Genomic DNA, 21918 nt, shown 5'->3' on the forward strand with positions numbered 1-21918 from the left:
TGGAATACTGGTTTTGGGTAAATCCCAGAATTTTTTCAAACAAGTGCTCTCTGTATTGTGACTCCTGAGTTTTTGGAATACAGTTGGGATCTATTTGTGAGCTTTATTTTACAACCAGAGGCCCAGAATTTAGTTTGCTTTGATTTTTTACTTCCAGAGATGATGCTTCTTTAAGAATAACATTAAGACCTGAAAGCTTCTGTTGGCACAAATGTTGAGTTTTCTTTATTTGCATATTAATTCCTCAGTCTTAGAATTGAATTGCTATTCAACTGTGTGAAGCTGTAAAGAACTTTATCTTTTCCTTTCTACATGACAGTACTTTTATCTCTCTTTTTTTTCCCCACAAGTCTCCCTCTATTCCAGTAGTTTTTACTTGTCTTTGTAGATCATCATTTGTGTATCTTCCTTTGATACACTCCTGTAGAGAATAGGGTCATTTCAAGATGCTATTGATAGAAGGAATGCACAGAACTTCTGTGTCTGATGACCCAATGAACCAATATTTCAGAGCTTGTCATCCCAGGTGCCTTTCTTGCTGGTTTGCTAGACGTAATTGTGCCCACACTAAAAGGAGCTGAAAGTGTGGGGAGTACTAAACTGCCTTTTTTTTACAGAGCATGCAAACCTCTGAGGAATTAATGTTTGTATAGATTGGACATGCCCCTCTTTCCTTTGGAAATACTGTGCTTTGCAACAAGGCACACTTGATCAAAATCAAAACCACTAAAAATACAAACTCTGTAGGAGGGATACAGTGTGGGGGTAAATGAGGATAGTAGAGAATGTAATCTTATCCCATAAAGAGTTGTAGCTGAACCAATTACTAAAGATTAGGGGCAGGCCTGATGACAACAGGCCACACCTGTGCCAAATAAGAACAGTATTATAAAAGAGTGGATGATTGGAGTGGATGAGTGGAGCTAGGTGATTACTGCAAGGAAGAGTCAGTGCTTAGGGGAGCTGCCAGTAGGAGACACTGAGGAGGTACGAGGCTCTGGTGATATGGAATCCTTGCACTATAATGATAATAGAACTCTTGATATATAAGACAACATCTGTTGACCTGAGGAACAGTCAGACAGACAACTGGAGAAAGGACTGCCTTGAGGACAGGTAGAGGTCTGTAAATTTCTTTCTACCTGTTTCTGGAATTCAAATGGCACTTGCTGCCTTGCAGAGACTAATAGATGTGATTTTAGGTAAACTAGTGTAGCTTTGCTGCAGTGTGTATCAGTGGCATCATTCTGTCAAGCCTGGGAAGACCAAGTCTTAGAGAGAATCAAAGGAAAAAGGCCATGTGGAATGGAGAAATGTGGCACCAGAGAGGTCCAAGTGAATCATCTGATGCAGTGCATGGAAGTGGCAAATTATGCCCAGACTTAGCTCAAACTGATGCTTTCTGGGGTAAGCCCCCATCACAAAATCCCAGTCATTTCTGGGGTCACCAGAGCTTCTTACCAAACTTCAGCAGGGTAAAAGCTGAACCCCAGAGAAACAGATCTGACTCTGTGAGTCTGAAAAAGTTTGCACCAAGAGACTTTCTACCCAATTAAAGAAGACTGGCAACTCTGTAAGGAGATTCTAGGCTGCAGCAAATACTTTGCAATGTTCATGACTGTCTCAGGCATTCATCTGGAGACAACATTGCAACACAGGAATAAGGAGAAGGTATTCTACCATTCTGCCAGCCATGTCTCTGTGAAAAGTTAAGAACTAGGGAAAGGAACTATGATACAACTGGAAAACAATTCCTATCAGTGAGGCCAGCTCTTATATACTTGCAATGATTATCTTTTGAGACATTCTCCACACCATGTACAACAGCATCATTTATATTTTGGTGCATTTGTTTCTCAAGATCTGAACAGGATGATATAGAGTGTGTTCAGAAACAACCTATAAGTAAAGAAAAAAATTATGCACTACCAGGAATGTCTGGATGCAAAGAATTTTAGCACATGCAGGAAGTGCTTTTTCACTCCCTGACATATAACTCAAATCCCAGATACTGCTGGTCCTCAGTTGTATATATAGTCCCAAGAAATTATTAGAGATTTTTTGTTCTGAGAGTTTGTTTTCTCCTTCTTATTCTCAACCAGTGAGAGCTGTGACCTGTGGCTAGAATGCTAGGATGAAAAATTATCTGGGAAGCCTTCCTCCTCATCCAGACAATCCAACATGTTACTGGAATCCAGACCCAAAGCTCGAGTCCTGCAAGTCTTTGTAAGTCCTGTAAGTCTTGTCCACAGTGGCTTTCCTCATTTTCCATTGCTCAGAATTCAGGTGGAATTTCCACCAATGCTTTCAGTACCTCTGTCTCCAGTGATGGTGACAATGATGGATCTACCTTACAGAAGTTCATAATCCAGATACATGTTTGAAGGACTGTATGTAGTAGATCCAACAATTACCTTTGAGAATTAAATGGAAATAATGTTATAGGTTAACAACTGTCAGTTATCAAAAAGCAAAAAAAAAGAGTGAAAACAAGGCTAGAGGAACTAATGATAGTATATGTTTTTGAAAGTGACAATGTTCTGCAAGTTTTAAGATGATCTGTGTAACTGGTGCAATTCTTCAGAAAGTACTTTGTGCCTTATCACATTTCAGAGTGCTGATGAAACAATGAAAGGTATTACTTCTCCTGGTGTGCAAGTACTTCCAGTAACATCCCTGCTGTTTCCAAAACTCAGCCTCAGGAATTTTCTTCCTTGGATTCTTTCAGTTTTCACAAGCAGTTACAGCAAAGACAGACTGGCAAGGAAGAAAATATGATGGAATTGTGCTATATTTGAATGTAGGAAATGAGAATGTGAATCATGGTATCCAAGGGAGAGTTAAGGAGGTGAAAGGAGTAGGAAAGTGAAAGCTGAAAAAGCCTGAAAGAAGCCTGCATGTAGGTGACTATGCCCACATTTTCTGTTGTTGTTATATTTTGATATTGTGATAATGATTCTTACACTGTTGCTATTTGTAAATTTCCCAGAAGTGGAATAATTAAGAGCTACCAATTCTGTTCTGCATGGCGGCTTGCTTTGGCTGTTTTATTTTGAAGTCCAATTTAATGCCAATGGAGTGAGTTAATGTCTGGGTAAGGTGAGATGATTCTTAAATCCTGGAATTGTTTGTTTCCTTGGTTTTGAACTGCTTCTTGAAGAGCTGTGTGTGCCATAAAGCTGAAACTGTATACAGTAGTCAATGCCTCGGGGTAATTGGTAGGTGAAATCTTAGCAAGTGAGACATACTTTCAATCTGTAAAGAAATTCTAAGGAGTGCAAAACCAACATAAAACTATGGGATATAAATTAGTCCAGAGGTTGTCCAACCCATTTGTCTTCACATTAATCTGACAACAGGTTCTCACTGAGAGACTAAGAGGAAAATTAAAAGATAGACTAAATTGCCCTTGTTTGCCCTCCCTGCAACAAAGGAGCACTGGGATCTAGGGCCTTGCTAAATTGCTAGTTTCCAAATTTATTAGCCAGTGATGACTGTATCTGCAAACTCTTTTAATTTAATTTTAATTTGAAACTATTAACATAATTGAACTGAATTGTGTCATGTGAAAAAGTACTTCCTTTTTTTAAATATAAATGCATGCTCTTGTTATTTCTTAGGACACCCTATTTTTCCTTTATTGTGAAATATAGTTAGGAGATACAATAATAAATAGCCACTGCATTATAGCTTCTGCAAGGAATTAATGATTTCTGAGGACTTTTACAGCAACTTCTGTGTCTGTATTTTTTCAAGCCAAAGAAATGAAGTCTGTTTAATTCCTCCTTGTCTTTCACTGGAACTTCATTCTAGCCCTGTCACCCTCTCTGGACTGCTCACAGTGAGTCTGAGAACTCTTGCCTGTACTAATGCCCATTTGAGAACTCCTGATTAGGTGTAGCACATTTCCCTTTCCAGGGTGTATTACTTTGCACTTGCCACTATTCTAGTTCACCTGTCACGTTATCACAGACTCATTCATTATTGAAGACATCATTCTTTACAGTTTCAGTATTCAATATCCTGACCAAAATGCTTGCTCAGTGTCCTAATTTTCAAAATGCTGAGAGTTGGTTTTTGGATATTTTGCTGTACAAAATTTCCATTTACAAACTAATGTAACTGACTTTACAGCTGATTTTTAATATTTTTGAGGTTTTTTTTTGTGTTTCAGGTCTGCTGTTTTTCTGTAACCAACAGAAAACAGTTTGTATTAAACTCAAAAAAGTGTTTTAAGTTTTCCTTAATACATTTTCAGTCCTTCTGCTTTTCACTGAAATGTTAAGAAAAAGACAATGTGGTTTTACAATGGTCCACCAGTGCTCAGGCAAGATGCTTTAGTTTTTGTGTTCTTTCAAACAATTTTTGCTTTGTCAGCAAGCAAAGAATTAATGTTATGCATTTGAACTAAGATATAAAAGCAAAACTAAATCTTTGTGGGTGGGAGGTTGTGCCTATTGTTAATTCAGCTGGAATCTTATGCAGAATGCAGACTAAATAAAAGTATAACAACCTGTTATTCAATACTTTGGGCAGCAACTAAACTTATATTTTGCAATGAAGTTTAAATCAGCCTTCAATTAAGGACCACTAGCTAAATTGAATTATTTTAGAGGAGCCTTTAAGTTTTACTATCTTTAGATGTTTGTAGACTTTGTTCTTGATCACCCCTGCTGTTTCTGCTGCTCTCACAGACTAAGACTTCAAAAACCATGCTGCTCTGTACTTTCTGCTTTTGAATGCTCTGTGTCCTGCTAAGGTTTCCTCTTTTATGGTATCTTACACAGACTCTTATTTTGTGTGGGAATTTAGTCTCTGCTGTTATTGCATTTTAATTCTTGGTCAAATCTGACTAAGAATTCACTCAGAATTGTTCTCATAAGCTCTTGTGAAGATAGATTTTTCTGTATTCCATATTGCCAAATTGTTTCAGAAATGGCTCAGAAATGAGTTAATATTTAATTTTATGAACTTTTCTGGAGTCCTTGCTTTTAGTACTTGTATAGGTTGAGATGTATGGCAGTTTTTGAGGAAGATGTTCTACCCAAAGATATATTTATTGTACAAATACTTACAACACTTCATCATGATTTTCTGGCTTCCATGCCTTGTGAAATGCTAGGTATAGTTTGTTTCCTGACTGATTGCCAGCACACTCAGAATCTGAACATAATTTGTTTAGTATTCTTACACGAAAGTTGATGTTTCTAGGTGCTGAATACTTCCTAAGCTACCTTTTTTCCTTCTGATATTTTTAACTGCAACTGCCTGTTATTTAAACTCAGAATTTAGCTTTAAAAATATTTTCCAAAATATTTAAGATTATGTGACATAATTATGGCAATTAAGGCAATTTCGCATTGCCTTAAAACTGCAGAGTGTAACAATTTAAGAAGGTTCCAATCTTGTCACCTATGAGTACCTATATAAGTAATGATTATTAAAGACTATATGCCAGACTTGATAGACACTTGTTTTGTACAGAAATTCATCTACTGAAGGGAAGGTCTTTAAAATAGTTTTATTATAGATGAGTGCTTGTATATTTTTAGCTGCTGTTGACCTAAATCTAGTATAAAGATGCTATTCTGAGATGAAACTGTGTCTGAACTTGGATCAATATTTGTAATGTTTCTTCAATTGATTTTTTAACCTGACAGGATATTCTGTTTACAAGATGGCTGGATCTCTGCTAACTTTGTAGTTTATATGCCCACACTTCAAGACAGTCTCTGTTTTGGACACACACAAATCAAAGCATGACTTTTCCTTTATTTTCTTTAAGTATGTAAATGTTCAAATTAAATAACTGTGTCGTTATGTAAATTGCATATGCAAATATCCATATGAATGCATGAAATCATTTATGCATGAAATGTACAAGTGCATAAAATTAAAGCTGCCATGTAGTTCAGCTTTTACAATATTGATGTGCTTACAAAGCTTTGGGTGGCAGAGAAAGAGGAAAGAGTTGCCTAGAAAGAAAGTTACTTTTAAAATAATATTTTATGCCTTAAAAGAAAGCCATAAATGAAAAAATAATACACCCTTAGGATGTCCATGAATTTGTTACTCATAGTAGGCTTCATACTACAGGACATGTGTATAGAATTCCTCTACAGAGACATCCCAATACAAATACATAGGCAGTTCAAATTCACTGACAATCCCAGAAGTGCTTTACTCAGAGAATTTGTTAATTCTTTTCCCTATAACTGGAGTCAGCTGAAATGAATGTAAAACTTTTTATTGATTTGGTGGGTATTAATTATTCTGACTTCTAAAATTCTTTCTACAGACCATCAAAAATTAGAATTTTTGAAAAATCAGAAAATGTGCCAAATTTTAGAATTTGGAAAATGGGTTCATTGCTCTGGTGGCTAGCTAAACTGACCAAATACTACATAAATGCTTCTTGGTTTTTGTGTATGAACTATATTAACTGAATCAGGAATGCTGTATTTCTTAAACTTTTCTTAAACACAGAAGTGTAAGACTGACTTTTATTAATGTTTTTACCTGCCAGCTTAACTGTGAGTGCTTAGATGTTTCACAGGTACTGGTTATGTCTCTGTTTTGCCAGAATGAATTACAGGGAATTATTGCTAGGTCTCTCCTCTTTTTTTTTTTTTCCCTGGGAGAGAATTAACTGGCTCCACAGGTCTGTTCTGCCTGAATGAGAGACCTTCCATCTGTTGAAATTACCATAAATATTGTAGCTGATATGAGACAGCACCTGGGGCCTCGTAGTAGGTGACAGGCTTTTTTTCCACAGCACACTTGTCAGCCAGCAGACAGGAGAATACAGGAATTACTTAGAGGCTTCAAGCAGTATGGGTCCTGCTTCAACAAACCTTAGACACATGCTGCTTTCACAGCCCCTTTTCTGAAGGGATGATGCACAGGTCCCTCCCTGTTGTGTGCTCTGATGTGAAAGGTGAGATGAGCAAATTAAAAATTCTGGCCCTTTAAGCTTACTGCTATTAATTTATTATGATAATAAAGGAGATTGTTATTTAAAAAAAAAGGAAATATTAATATAAGTTAGGAGTTTGATATGATTGATAGCATTTGCATCTAGTTACACTTCAAGGGTCATTTACTTTCTCATTCCAACATTAAAAAGGCAAATATAAAACCTAATTTCCTAAGTTTAATAACATAAGACTCTTTTCTAGAATTATGTCTTTACAGAAGGTAGTGTACATCTGCTGTCTGGATGTGGGAGGCTGGTCACTGTGTCACAGTCCCCTGTCATACCCTAATTTAAGTCCATCATTGTAACTAAAATAGCTATATGGATTTGCTGAGCTATCCTTCGTGCCTTTACTAAAATTTCCATCATATACAATCATCTTCTTTTCTGCCTAATAGCTATTAAAAAACCTAAGAACACTTCACCAGCAGTCCATCTGAAGGGAGAAAGAAAGCAGAGATGGAGAAGGAAAACATGATTTGCCTAAGATTGTACAAAATGTCACAGCACTGACTTTCCACATTTTACATCCACAAGTAACATTTGTAAAAAAATGGCTTTTCTGCGGTAGAATATGCTCATGTCCAGATGCTGCATTTTTCCTGACTTAGGTAAGGGCGTGACTTGGAGACTATGTCAAGTTCAGTTGTTTGAACATTACCCTTGTTCATTGTAGGCAATTTTAAGCAACTGCAGCTACCACTTGTCTGTTAGTTGTGAACCCTGAGAGTGCTTTGTTTTATTACTTAAGTAATTTTGTGTGTTTTATTTTATCTCATTGAGGATAAACACCTTATTCCTTACTGGATGTTTTTAACAGGCGCCATCCATTGCATTCCTTTGATAGCTAAACTCAAAAGCATTGTATGCACTTCTGAGTTTGCTTAAGAAGATTCCATCCATGGAAATCCCAGCTTTCTTCTCTTTGGCAACACTTTCCATAGTTTGTGTAGCAGTAACTACTATGAACATTTTCAGAAAGTTTCAGGAAAAATTCCTGTGTCTCTGAGTCTGCCCCAAACAAAATCACTCGTGTTTCATGCAGTACTCAGTGTTGTTGACTGTTATTGAAACCCTACAGAGGCAGGGAAGTTTGTTTCTTCCAGAACCCACTAACAATAGCTACATTATTTGAGTTACAAAGTTAAAAAATTTAAACTAAGATATTATACAAACTACATATTAAAATGCTCTTCTTCTTTCAAGTAAATTTTCCATGCTCATTCTTTTAAACTGTTTTTCCACACAGCCTTCTATTTTTGGCAGGGGATCCATGGTCTGTGTTTGTACAGAACCTTTCACACAAAATCCTGGTAAGTGGTTAAGACTTATTTGCCCCATATTAGTGTTACCCCCATAAGCAGTTTGGACAATCAGTATTGTCTAGTGCACAGTGTGTTGTACTGGTGCTCACAAATGGGCTTTTTGCTTGGTTCTGTAATTGCTGTATAATCCTTGGTGAGCCAGCAGACCTCGGTTTTACTGTGTCTGTACTCCTATTCTCCTTCCCTATCTTGATGTATGTTAGTAAACAAACTGTACACTTACTGTTCTGCAGCGTGCAGCAAAAATTAGTGTCAGGTCTAGAATGGGCTTCTTATGCTTTGCTATGATTTACCAGACAAAGATATCTGAAATAATTGCACAGAATTTAATACCAGTTCACTTGCACTTAAAAGTAGTGGTCCCTGTAAAAGTAAATTCCAAGCTCTTAAAATGTTGTGGAAGGAGAAGAAGTCTATTAAACTGAACTATGTCTAGAACTGTGCAAAATATCAGCAAATAACCCTCACAAAATTTCTCCAGCTTTAATATTTCTCACTAATATTATGTTAAAACTGTGTTCTTCATAAAGACTTGTTGTGAATCATTTTCAGGAAGGGATTTCAGGAAATTAATGGTTTTGTTAAGAAAAGATACCTCATTCTGACTGCATTATATTCACTCAATAATTGAAACATGCAGAAAAAATTTGTTGGACAGTTTTAAGGACTGGACTTTCAATTTCATTATCATCTTGCTATAACAGCTCAAAAAATGTTAATGCATAGTGCTCTTATTGCTAGTGCAATTTTCTCTGGCTTTGGCTATTTCATGGTGAGTTGAATTGCTATCATATTCATATATATTTGTTTTATATACCTTTTAGGGACAATGTGTATTTTAAAGTAATTGTGTAAAGCAATTTTCATGTCATATTCTTCAAGCTGTAATGAAATGAGAAAACATAAAATATTTTTTCTCTTATAACTGCTGCAAATTCAAAACAGAGCAAAATTGGCAGCTTTCTGTTTGTATAGGAATTCATATTTAAGACTTGGCCATAATACAATCCAAACTGGAATTTATTTATTTGGTTATTTACATTTCCTCTCATATATCATGTTATAATTTTTCCTTTGAATTTATATGAGATCCCCATTGGGAATGCTGACATAGGAGTTCTCTCATTTTAAAGATTGTAGACAATAAAGCCCAACATAGAGGATGGAGCTGAATTTATGTCTAGACCACAAAAATAAATAATATAGACATTCATATAATCATATTTTCCTATAAACATGAAAAGATGTTGAATGATATGCAAATAACCTCCATTTTCTCCCAAGCAGATGTTAGTACATGCCTGGTAAAACACACGTCAGAAGATAAAATCTCATGGAGAAAGCTGCACACCTGCTTGAACCACAGGCAATGGGGGTAAGTCATAAGGCAAATGTGACTAAAAACCTCTGAAAGTGATCCTGTATTGCTTCTTTCATGAAATACAGAAACCAGGGTTAAAGAAACTTGACTGGATTGACTTCTTCTTGCATAGTTTATTTTCCTGAGGTCTGTGAATAACCATTAGTACTGTTTACCTGAATAGCACAAGTCTTCAGTTTCTCAATTTTCCTTTTATTTCTGTAACACTATAACAGTGCATTAACTAATAGTTGGATTTTATTGTTCTAACCTCTTTGACAATCACAAAGTTGGCAAGGGAATTTAACCATCCCCAGCCTGTTTCTAACACCACAGAGACCATAGTTTATGGTTTTGCCACAGTTACATCCATCACACTTGCATAAATACAAAAGGAAACCCACAATATAATTTCTAGGAGACACTGTTGCTCCTGCAAACAGCAAAATATTTATTCAAATAACTGACAACTGAAAGAAACAAGTATGTTATCAGGATGAAGACCTGGAGGAGTCACTTTGCGATTAGTTAAGAGGCATCCACTTTGTTTGCCACAAAAAATACAGGAAATAAGAGATTTGCCTTCAATATATTGAGTAGTCTGAAGACTAACTTGAGAAGTATAAGACTTTAATCCACTGAATTATCCTATAACATGTAAAAAAATAATTCAAGCATGCATTAAATTGCACAATAGTACACCTGCAAAAGTTATATTTAATTATTATTTTGATATTCACTAATGCCTATATGTTCATTTTAGTATGAGAGTTCTGCAGCAAATATGTAAAAACATCCTTCTTACAAAAACAATTTGTATGCTAAATGAGGCATTGTTCAGTATAGAAAGGAGTTTTTTTTCCTCAAGTTTTAGAATAATATGTAAAAGTATTTTATTTCCATGAGAAAGAGTATAGTCCTGCAGTACTGAATGATTCTTAAAAAGAAATTAAATCTGCCATTTGTGAATTGCATTGAATTTTCTCTGATTGCTCCCTACCCAGCTAAAGAAGTTTAAAATGTTGTTATTCTCCTTGAAAATTACTGTCTCTACTTCAAAGGGATCTCTAAGTATAATCCACTTAATATCCACTTAATATTATAAGGCACACGGATGATAGGAGGGCAAATCTTACCAATAGAGATGATTTCTCTTTGCCAAATGCTTTTCTATAATAAAGAAAATTATCGTTATGAAAAAAAGGATAAAGGGCTTTAAAGGGAAAGAAAAACACATAAAAAGAAGGGTATTGTTTGAATCCAGAGAATGAAGATTCTTTTCAGAATAGGATTACTTGGAAACTCATTTTTCTGCTATTTCACAAAATCTCTACTGAGAGCTGGTGACACAGCAAATGAGATCATTTCATCGAAAGTCCAGCTCCTTGTGATGCTTGTGACCCTCTAAGATGAATTTGCTGATCTTTACCTGAGTGAAGTTTTTCTACTTAGATTATTGAAAATCATTCAAATCCCTGTGTAGGATGATCTCCTTAGTTTCCTGATTTACCTTGAGCTCTCTCAGAGAACCAGTATGATTGCAGAGTTATAAGGAATTGAGAACTGAACAGATACATTTTCCTGAAATAATTCATCCTGCAAAATTGAGCAGCAGTGCCAGCTGACATTGAAAAGGGGTAAATATCTCTCCTTTTCTACTTTTAATGGTTCTTCTGTCAGTGTCCTGCTAACCCATGGAATTCTGCAAGTGAAAGGGACAAGAAGATGAGAGAATGCGTGACATGTAACAAAACTACATATTGGTTGGGAATAAAACCTACCCTTACTTCTCCTACAAAACTTATACTCCCTAGTTGCAGTGTTCATTTAAGTTTCAGTATCCATAGAATGTGTGTGCATAGAAACAAATGTTACTTTTTTTTCTTGAAATATAAGAAGGCAAACGATTTTTTTAATTGTGAATACCTGAGTTTTCTGCTGTTGAATGAACAGCTTATACTTGTACACACTTCCTTTGATTTCGCTGAACATGGGAGTCTCTGCTCATTTGCATTTTTAAGAGATCTTTATATTAACATATTTGACAATCAATTAAATAGAGAACAACTTATTATCTGGATTCTTGGTCAATCAAGGCAGTGTATTTGTGTTTTAGATACTAGGACTGCACAGTGGGTGATTTTAATTAAATTCTCCAAGCTGTCTATAGACTAAAATACATACCTTCTTCTCTTCAGATAACTGAAATAATAAATGCATCACAGGTATATCCTAAACATTCATCACAAATATGAGAGGTCCTCCACAAAACTTGGGTGGAATCCCAAGGCATACATCACCATAAGAAACTAAATATTATATCACTAGTTAGAGGAGCAACTTGGTAAAGAGCATTCAAAGCTTGTTAGAGCTTCTGACCAGAAGACAACAAAACAGAACTGATGGAATTAAGTTTCTTCCAAACTTTCCATCCAATCCCATCTATACCCTATGGACATGGGCACATTGGAGTGGGTCCAGAGGAAGTAATGAAAATGATCAGAGGACTGAAATATCTCTCTCATGAGGACAGGCTAAGAGCATTGGGGTTGCTCAGCCTGGAGAAGAGAAGGTTCCAGGGACACCTTAGAACTCCTTCCAGTACCTGAAGGGCCTAAAGAGGACTTGTAGTGATAGGAGAGGAAATGGCTTAAACTAAAAGAAGGTAGTTTAGATTAGATATCAGGAATAAAATCTTTTACTATAAGTGTGATGGAGCACTAGCACAGGTTGCCCAAAGAACTTGTGGATAACCCATCCCTGGCAGTGTCAGAGAGCAAGCTGGATGGGGCTCTGAGCAATCTGCTCTAGTGGGAGGTGTCCCTGCCCATGGCAGGAGGATTGGAACCAGATTTTTAAGGTACCTTCCAACCTAAACAATTCTATAATAGGATTCCATTTTTTCTAATCTATTGCTGGAAAACTAGGAGGCAGACAGATATTTTGCATATCTGTGGTTACAGGCGTGTGTTATTGCCCACAATCAACAGTTTCAACTTTCTTGGGTTTTGGCACTGTGTTTCTGAGATATGTTATCTTTGATAATAATAGGACACTGTGGAGGAAATATCTGTTCAGATAGTAAAAGAGAGTGGAGTACAGAGTCAGCTTCATAGCAGCTGCATATGGTAGCTTGTACTGTTAGTCTGTCTATGAAAAACCATCCTTCATTTTCTCTGTATATTAATTCAAACCTCTTATTACATTGTCTCTAAAGCAGCAATAGGAATGCCATGGCTTTCTGCAGATTATAGCGCTTTTAGGACATAGAATGTTCACTTTTTAGATTTTGGTGTGTACATCTTTGTAAAATTATTCAAGAGAGGGTGTGTGGGGGTGTATTTTGTGTTGTTTTTTCTTTGTTTACCTGTGACTAAACTGGATACAATTAGTGGCAGGACCAGCATCTGCAGCATTCTCATGAGTAGTTCTCCTGGAAACGAAAAGTATTTCACTTCCCGATAGCTCATCTTATATGATCGAAGAGAAAATCCCAGGATTACACCTGAAGGGAGGGAAAAGAGATATCATTACTCAGTCTTTTAAAGAAGCAGTAGCATCTGAACACGAACATCTATAAAGTATCTGAAAAAGCATCTATACTGGACATATCTAATTGTAACCTGCAGTCTTTACTATGATGATTTACTTTCTCTGGTATTGTCTACTACTACGAGTAGCCCTCTGAAAATGTTAAGTTATTGCCATTTAGGAATGGTGTTCCCAATTTAGTGTTCCCAGTGAAACACTGCAAACCACGCCCCACTTGCTCAGTCCCCTTCTCCCTCCCCCTGTGGTGGGATAGGGAGGAGAACCGGAGGCACAAAATGTAGACACCATGTATCGAGGCAAAAGCATTTTACTGAAGACAGCAATGAAATAAGAAAAAGAACAGTAATAATTTTAATAAGGAAGTGCAGAAGAGGTGAATGATTCACAGACAAGTGTTCACCATGCAGAAATCCTAAACATGCTCCAATAGCCAGAAGGGGCCCCTTCCCCTGACCCCAAAAGTTACATCAGGCTTTATAGAATAACCCCTGGGTCCTGGCTGTGCCCCCTCCTGGCTATTGCAAAAATTAACCCTCTCCTGGCCAGAATCAGCACAGTTATTTAGAATGATTTTTGTGCTGCTATTTTTTAAAATCTGGATTACTGTCAGAGGTATACCTTGAGTGCTAATGAAGCGATCCCTGCTACTACAGCCAAGTGTCTTGAATTCTGACATTTTGAGTGTAATCCTATATGCAATGCAAATACATACTAGCTACCAGTCTTCAGAAGTCTTGTCCATGCCTGTCTACTCTGTGGGCCTGATCCTACAGATGTGCTCCAGATTAAAGGAGATAACCAGGACAGACATATTTGAGAATCCCCTTGTGGTTTAGTCTTTTCACAGTCAAAAAGGAAGCAGGAGGTAAGCATCTCTACCCATGCCTACCTTCAGGAACACTGACACTTGCAAAGAAGCAGATAATCAGGGTTGAAAGGCCTTACTGGATGATAAGTGGTGGGTTTCAATGCCTGAGGGCCAGGAGCAGGGGAATGCCTGGAGCCATTTATCTTGCTGGGAACAGATAAATGGGGCTTGAGATACATTTACAAATGGAAGTCATAGGTGGGCTCATGTGTGGGAACCTAAACTTCCCAGCCACAACTTTGAAGATTTTGTCCTGTATTTGCCACCAACTGCTTTGCTTGCATATTTATTTAGTTATTTGGTTAGCTGACATGACCAGTTGCAATTTGCCATTGTTAAATGGCTTGGTGCCTGTCTGATGTAGGACTGCTATACCCAGCCAAATAACACATGGCTTTATCTGGAACACATTAACCATACTCATGGCGAAACTCAACCATCTCTCCTTTCCATTCAAGACTCCATGTTCTTCACCACTGTCTGGTACTAGCATTTGGGTAAATTCTGTGTAGAAAGCTGGATCAGGCAACTGATCCTGCTGCAAACCACAGTGGGTTTGCAGCAAAAGAATTTATTTTACTGTGTTAATTTTCAGCCAGGTCAATTCCCTGATGCAATTATTTTGTATGGCTACTCAGGGGTTGGTGCCTTCTCTGGTAGATATGTGCCTCAGAGAAGAGCAGTATAGCTCTTATTAAAAGATAGGCAGACTCAGGTTTCATAAAATGTTTTATGAAGCTGCTTCTCAGTGATGTTAGGCAGCAGACCATTCCAGATCCACTCTAGATCATGTTGGGTCTTGAGTACATTCTGAAAATGCTGCAACATTGAACAATTTTGACAACTGCTAGTTCCAATTCTTAGTCTTTGTGGGTTTGCTTTTTTTTAAAGACTGATTTTTGATTGGTACTCCATAGAGCAGATAATATCTTCATGCCAAATTTTGCTAGTTAAAATATGCTGTCATGCCTCCTACACCAGATTATTGACATCTGCTGGAGAAAGGAAACATCTGTAACTCTCAGTTTAGTGACCTCTGTTTGATCATGATTTAGGGACTTTACCAGGTTGGTTAAGCTAGAGGAGTCCAGAAATATCTTGTGTAGAACAGAAAATAGAACTGTGTTCCAGAGAATAGTGTTACAGAATGGAGAGAAAAGTAACTAGAGTGCAAATGGCACCAAGCATGGAGTTGGTGTTATGGAAAAGAGTAGCAGGACTAGAAGGCATTTGTTTAGTCTCATTCATGTTCTGTGGTCTCAGGTAGCTAAAGTGCGTTTTGCATAAATTTTTTTTTGGGTAAAATTACATAATAAAGTGCATAGAAGAAGGGCCTCTGGATAATTCTTGTTTAAAAGATCTGCCTGAGAGTTTCCCTTCTTTTCAAAAAAGTTTTAAATTCTGCTGCTGAGTTACTCATTATTTTCTTTTTTTATGAGAAACACATTTCTCAGATATAAAGAATCCATCTGGACTTTTGTTTCTGCACTTAATGAGCACTACATTTTGACAACTGGGTAACAAGCAAACAGAGCTAGACTGGTTTCTTACTTAGGCCACAGTTCTGCAATTAGTTCCACATGAATTAATCCCTGCACTAGTACAAAGCCTCACTGAGGTTGGTAAGGGTTTCTGAGGCTGCTATAAGAACTAGTCCTTATGCTATGCTATAAGGGCTTGATTATCTGTCCCACTACCATCCAAGCAGCACAAAGTGGCCTGAGATGGCTGTTTGAATGAATATTATTGGTAGTGAGAGTGAGTTTCTAAAGTCCCACATAAACCTGTTGAGCCAAAAATTATTGACTGTTTTTTGTCCTAATGTGCTCTGTGCATAATTACAGGGTTTCCCAGCATTGCAGTTTACAGAAAGAATTTCTGCAATGTGAAAAGAAATGTGCCCTGGTAGTGTATTATGTTGAAATGGGTCAACACACAACAGCTACTAATTCCTCAGCCTTAATCTTTGCACTGCTATTGATCTCTATGCAGTCATGCCCAAGATATGAGAACCTTTCTCTGACTCAGTTTCCCTGCTTGAAATAGAGATACAGCAGTAGCTGTTTCACAGATATTTCTGGAAAGTGATTGTATTCATACAGAACAAGAAGAAATTTAGACAAATTATTCCTCCTTGTAGGGTTTGATAATGAATGCAGGACAGCATGATTTTACCAGTCCCTCTTGATTTTAGAATAAATTAAAATTGAACTTTATTTTCTGTTCCAAGTCTGAATAACTAAATAGTGGGTATAATATCCCATCTGACAAAGTTTATTTAACAAAATTCTTGAGACAGAAAACTCTAATTTGGCAGAGTAGCTTTGTCTTTGAATTAGCTTCTTAGAACCAACATTCACAGGCTTGAAATGGTGAGATAGCAGCATATGATGATGATGTAAAAATAGGCACAATGGCAAAGCATCAAAATAAAGTCCTGAACCAAGACCTGGTAGGAAGTACTAAACCTTTGGAAGGGGTGCAATATTCCAACAACCATCCACTACTTTGTGTGTGGCAGGAGTTTTTGTGCTTCATAACCAAGACTCAGAAGATTACATACTGGAACTGGCCTTTCTCAGCAAAAGTTTCAAGTTTCAGGTTAATTCTGAAAATTGTAATGAGACAAAGCCTTGTGTGAAACAAGCTCCCACAACCTGTTGTGCAGGTTTCTGTGTACCCTTTGTAACAGAAAAGATCAACTAATCAACACTATCAAAACCTGACTTCTCAAATGGTTACTAGTGTACCATTTCTGCACTGCAGCAAAGAGTAATTTATCCACAGAATTTGGGCTTTTTCTGGACAAAAATCAGTAGTGCCTATTTAAGTTAACATGTAAGTTAACAAGAATTCTATACATGTGTTTAGTGTATAACAGAACCATATTGTTAAATAATTTATACAGTTTATAATGAAAAAGCAAATTAGCTTAGAGTTATAAAAGGATTTTTGAGGTGTTCTTGATATAGTGATAGTTAAGTATATGGAAAAATTTATTTTTCCACTATAGTGATAAAGTTAAGTTTATGGAAAAATTTATTTGTAGATGATCCTGATGATAATGAGAACAATCTAAAAAGCTAAAATTATTCCATTGATTTTATATCAATGTTTTTGTGAATCAAAATGAAATTCAAAATGAAATTAAAGATGTATGAATACAGTGAAGAGAGGACTTAAAACTTGCAAGAAGCAGAAGGTGGAAATAATTCTGGCAGTTAGGATAATGGAAAGGAAATGGCAAAATGGTACTTAGGATTTGGAATTCTTTATTCCAAAAATAGGACTATATTGATGAATGGCCTATGGTCTTCACTTCTGGTCACTGGGTACCAGAAAGAAAACAATTAAGTCTTCGTGTTGGACTTTAACAATTATAGGGATACTTGTATGGCTAAAAAAAACCTACACAACCTTCTATACAAAATGTCTTTAACGGATTAACATCAAAGTGTGATGAAGTAAGCAATAAAGTCAGGGTCTAAGTTATTGAAATGAATTCTTATGAGCTTCTGGTCTCAATCTTATTTCAGAGTTACACAGGAATCAAGACTATAGAGTTATCTCAAACTTACACTTTTTTACAATGCCCATGCTGTCTGCTGCATTTTCAAGCAAGAAGTGCAGAATTCTGACAGTTGTACTTCTCAATTGACCAAACATCACTTAAACATATTTCAAGAGAAAATTACTATTTTTATATCAATAATGGAGCAAGAGCTGCTTTGTCTTTATCAGCACTTGCCAGGTCAGTCAGAACATACAAATAAGAGTTATATACGCTTCTGCTTTTTACTGTAAATCTCAGAACACTGTTAAAGAAGGTCCATATCAATATCCTTTCCCTAAATATATGTGGTACAGAATTACTTCTTCTTTTCCAGTAGGAAATAGAAAACTTCAAAAATAACTGGGAAAAAAACCAAAAACTTTTATGCTGAGTAGAATGCTGTTCTAAACTAACAGCTGTTAATAGTTCAGTTCCAGAAAACCTTGTAACCAGCAAGCAAATAACATTTTGTTCTATAACAGCAATTGGGCAAGAGCCATGAAGGGAATCAGGCTTCTACCAGTTTAATAGGACATTGTATATTTTTGTTAGCTCCACAGCCATTTCATTCCTACATTCCTGCAGAGCTCTGGAGTGACTGCTTTTGTTCTTTGGGTCATTTGTTATTGCTTAATTTACCATTTTGTTCTGACACCTTTTAACAGCCAGATTCAGATAAGTCCACAACTGTATTTACTTGAGACAAACAGGAAAATTACTTCTCTGTTGATAAGAAATACTTCAAGTTGCTGGCAAAATCTCTTTCTTAATTTCTTTCCCTGCTTGCCACAAGAATCACCCAATTTGCTCAGCATGACTTTGATTTTCATAATTCTTGTTTCAGAATTTTATATTGAACCTTCACCCCCTAATACACCTGGTGTATCACACCTGCCCTTTCTTTGCTTTCTGGTTTTCCTTATGTAGGTAGGAATGTGTGTTCCCTTTGAAACCATTTTATTGAACATAAATGCCAGGTTATAACTGTGTGATGACACTGCAGCAGAGAGTTTAAGGACCTGTGCTCCAAGTTGCCACATTAGAATCTATAGTAAAGTGGAATATGTGTTGATTTGGACACAAGCAGCTCCCTCTTGTTTGCCTGAGCCATACTGAGAGTAGTCATGGGAGAAATAATGTGGAAGAGCTAGATATACTAGACATGACTGGGATCCAGAAAAGATCTGGGATCTGCAAAAAGAGACATGGCAGAGAAAAGCAGATTTATAGCAAAGTAAGAGTCATGGTGATGTCGGAGAGCTGTCCTCTGCATCAGAAGAGAAGTCAGTGTGTAACCTTTGCTCAGGGGCCACAGGAGTACCATGGAGCTCACAGCTGTGCTGGGGGGACAGAGTCACAGTCCTACAGTCACAGTGCCTCAGGACCACCTGCCCCTGAACCTGACCCTGAAGGTTTGCTTTACCCTGTAAGAGAGATTGTTTTCCCCAAAAACCCCACACCAGCCTTCTAACAGCAGTATTCAGTTACAATTTGCAAAGATGCAGAGGCGTTTTATCATAAAAGTGTATTGTGGGCATTTAGAGCTAGGTTAACAGAGATACATGGGCCCTCAATTCCCAGCTCGGTCAAACACTCTGCCTGACATCTTCTGCCCAGCTCCGGAGGAGCCTGAATTTCTGACACATCTTTATATCTATAGCTATAAAACACTTGCATGTTGCCTTTACTTGCAGACACAGCATCGCCTCTTTGGATTTTGTGGACAGAAAACATGCAAGTGGAGAGGGGAGTCTGAAGCTGTAAGAACTGATGTGCAAAAGCACCATTTGACCAGAGGTCAAAACTGGATACAAAATCTGAGGACAGCTTCTGAGTGCTGCTAAAAAGGCTTTTTAGAAACTATTGAAATTTGTCCTTTGCTATTTCTTTGCTCTAGTGTTAAGACTCATACATTTTTTCCCTTTTGTCTCTAGTTGTTTGGCTCATTTCCCTGTCTTCCCCAATTAGGAGGTAATTTTGTTCCTTTGAGAACATGTCCAAAAAATTGTTCTCATTTTATCCAACTTCAACTTCTCTGTTGGCCTTTAACTGTTTTTAAATTTTTTTCACTTGTCTTCCTTGAACTGTTTCTGTGTTTACCTCTTGTTTGTAATTGATTTCTCACTTCTTTTTTTAAATTTTTAAAAAATTTTTATTTCCAGACAAGCAATTGCATGGCATTAGTAGCAGATTTGGAATGAAGAGTTTTCACTGCTGGCACTGAGGCAGACTGTTCTTAATGGAATAGGGACATTATTCATGATTTCATCCTCAGACAAGAGGCTTCATTGAAAGACAAACTATGCCTAGTTTATGTACTCTCGTTAGTCTCTGAGCTATATTAAAAAAAATACTTTTAATGCAAAAAATAACAAAAAATTCCATGAACAGGAATAATATCTTACTATGCATATATAAAAGCTCAGACATTCACAGTATATATCAGATTATATTTTATGTAGTATTACTTAGAATTAAGATACTACTCAGTGCTTTACAAAGTTACTATAATAGCTGTTCCTTTCATGCCTAGTTTTACTTTGCTGCTTCATGTTCATGACTAAAGTTAATGTATTTACTCCTATAAAATATAGATCAAAACAGATAAGAAAGCTGCTCTCTCAAAGTTTATAGGGTACCTTTCCTGCTTTACATTTCTTTCTTTCCTCTTTTTCCTTGGTGAGAAGTTGACATAGTCCTTACCAGCACTGAATTCTACTTTTCCCTACTGTGGTTTCAGCTGCTCATCCTTATTATTTTGTCTTTTTGACAGTATAGCTGCACAAAGGAATTGCAGACAGTGAGACTGAGACCACTCAGGTCCAAGAACTTTATGCAAACATTCACAGAAAAGATAGCTCTATTCTGAGGAATTTTAGTATAGTTTGACCAAGATCTTGAAGCTGGATTTGGACAGTTACCTTTGTTTTTTTTAATTCCAGCTTAGACACATGCTACAAAGAGTTCATTTTAGGCTGGACTATCTTGATATGCAGTTAAGCACCATCATGAGCAGGACATTCAAATTATGCATACATATCCCTATGGAGCTAGTCCACCTTTTAATTCCTACAAAACCACCTTTTAATTTAGCTTAGTGCTGGTAATCTAAATCTGTAAATGACTTGTTTGACACTGAGGTTTAAGTATTTTGTTGAATCAAGATATGGCCATGCCAGAACTATCTGGATCAGGGAACATATGGCAGACTTAGTTAAAAAATTTCTTTTTTGTCCAGTATTTTGCTGAGACGTGCAAACAACCAGGATAGACTGAGGGGGAGCGTTTCCCCTCGTAGAACATAAGATTTTTGCCAAATTAGGTGTAAGCTTCACCATAACACTTTTTTTTTAATGTTCGATTTGTTCGGTGAATTCTTTCCATAAGAAAATCAGGCTCATGGCTGAAGTTCATGGAATCATGTTACCATTTTCTTAAAACGATAGCTGGGATGCTTTCAGTCCCTCGCTGTTTGATTATGAGCCACTTCATCCCTGAAATCCTCAGTATGACTGTGAAACTATTCACAAATAGAACCCTCCATCTATTTCTTTTCCTTGCCAACAGCCCCTTCCAAAACATGAATTTCCAGAAGTGTTTAATTTCAGTTGATTAAAATGAGGTATCACGCCTTACTTCTTGTGAGTTAACTCATCTTGAAGATAGATTGTAGCATATTTATTAATTTAGACCCAGCCTCCATACAGGTAACGACACCTCTCTTCCAACTGTTTGGTGTTATTCTGAATGGTAGAATTTTCCTATCTTAAAGGTCACAAAAATGGCACAGGGAAACTTGCACCTGGAATAATACTTAGTTACACAGTAAGTACCTGAGTCCAGACTATGACCTTTTAAGTCCCTCCAGATAAAAAAAAGCTTTGCTCTGGAAATCTATGAAGCTGATGGGCACTACTCCATTTGCTTTAGAAGACTCCTCAGTTCTCACCCTTCTGCTTCTGTGTTTTTCTCAGATCTGCCATGACCTAAACATCTATTTGCCTAATTCCAGGCTAAATCCTGAGGGACTAGCAACTGAACACAACTGTCACACAGAATGCACTGAATCATCTGGACTTGGCATACCCTGTGTCCCTGTTCTTGCTCCAAGGGCTGCTTCACAGCCTGGGGCTTCCTGTTATAGGTGAGCCTTTGAGTCATTAGGTTAAACACAATGCTGCCTTCTGCTCTCTTAGCATATGCATTCATCCTTAGAAGTCTTACATTTCCCTCTGCCTAAAACCACAGCTTTGAAAGGAATGGTGGAATTGCCTCCTCCTGTAA

General features: G+C 37.0%; 1 protein-coding gene across 1 annotated transcript in view; it reads right to left on the reverse strand.

Moving 5' to 3' along the window:
- The window catches only part of SLC1A3 (solute carrier family 1 member 3), a 65417-nt gene that overhangs the window by 32944 nt on the left and 10555 nt on the right, over positions 1 to 21918 (reverse strand). Inside the window, exon 3 of the mRNA XM_054652339.2 lies at positions 13029 to 13166. Within this exon, the coding sequence (XP_054508314.1) occupies positions 13029 to 13166 (138 nt within the window). The remainder of the gene's footprint in view (positions 1 to 13028; positions 13167 to 21918) is intronic.

The sequence above is a fragment of the Agelaius phoeniceus genome, chromosome Z (assembly GCF_051311805.1).
Source record: "Agelaius phoeniceus isolate bAgePho1 chromosome Z, bAgePho1.hap1, whole genome shotgun sequence".
In the NCBI taxonomy this organism is placed as follows: domain Eukaryota; kingdom Metazoa; phylum Chordata; class Aves; order Passeriformes; family Icteridae; genus Agelaius; species Agelaius phoeniceus.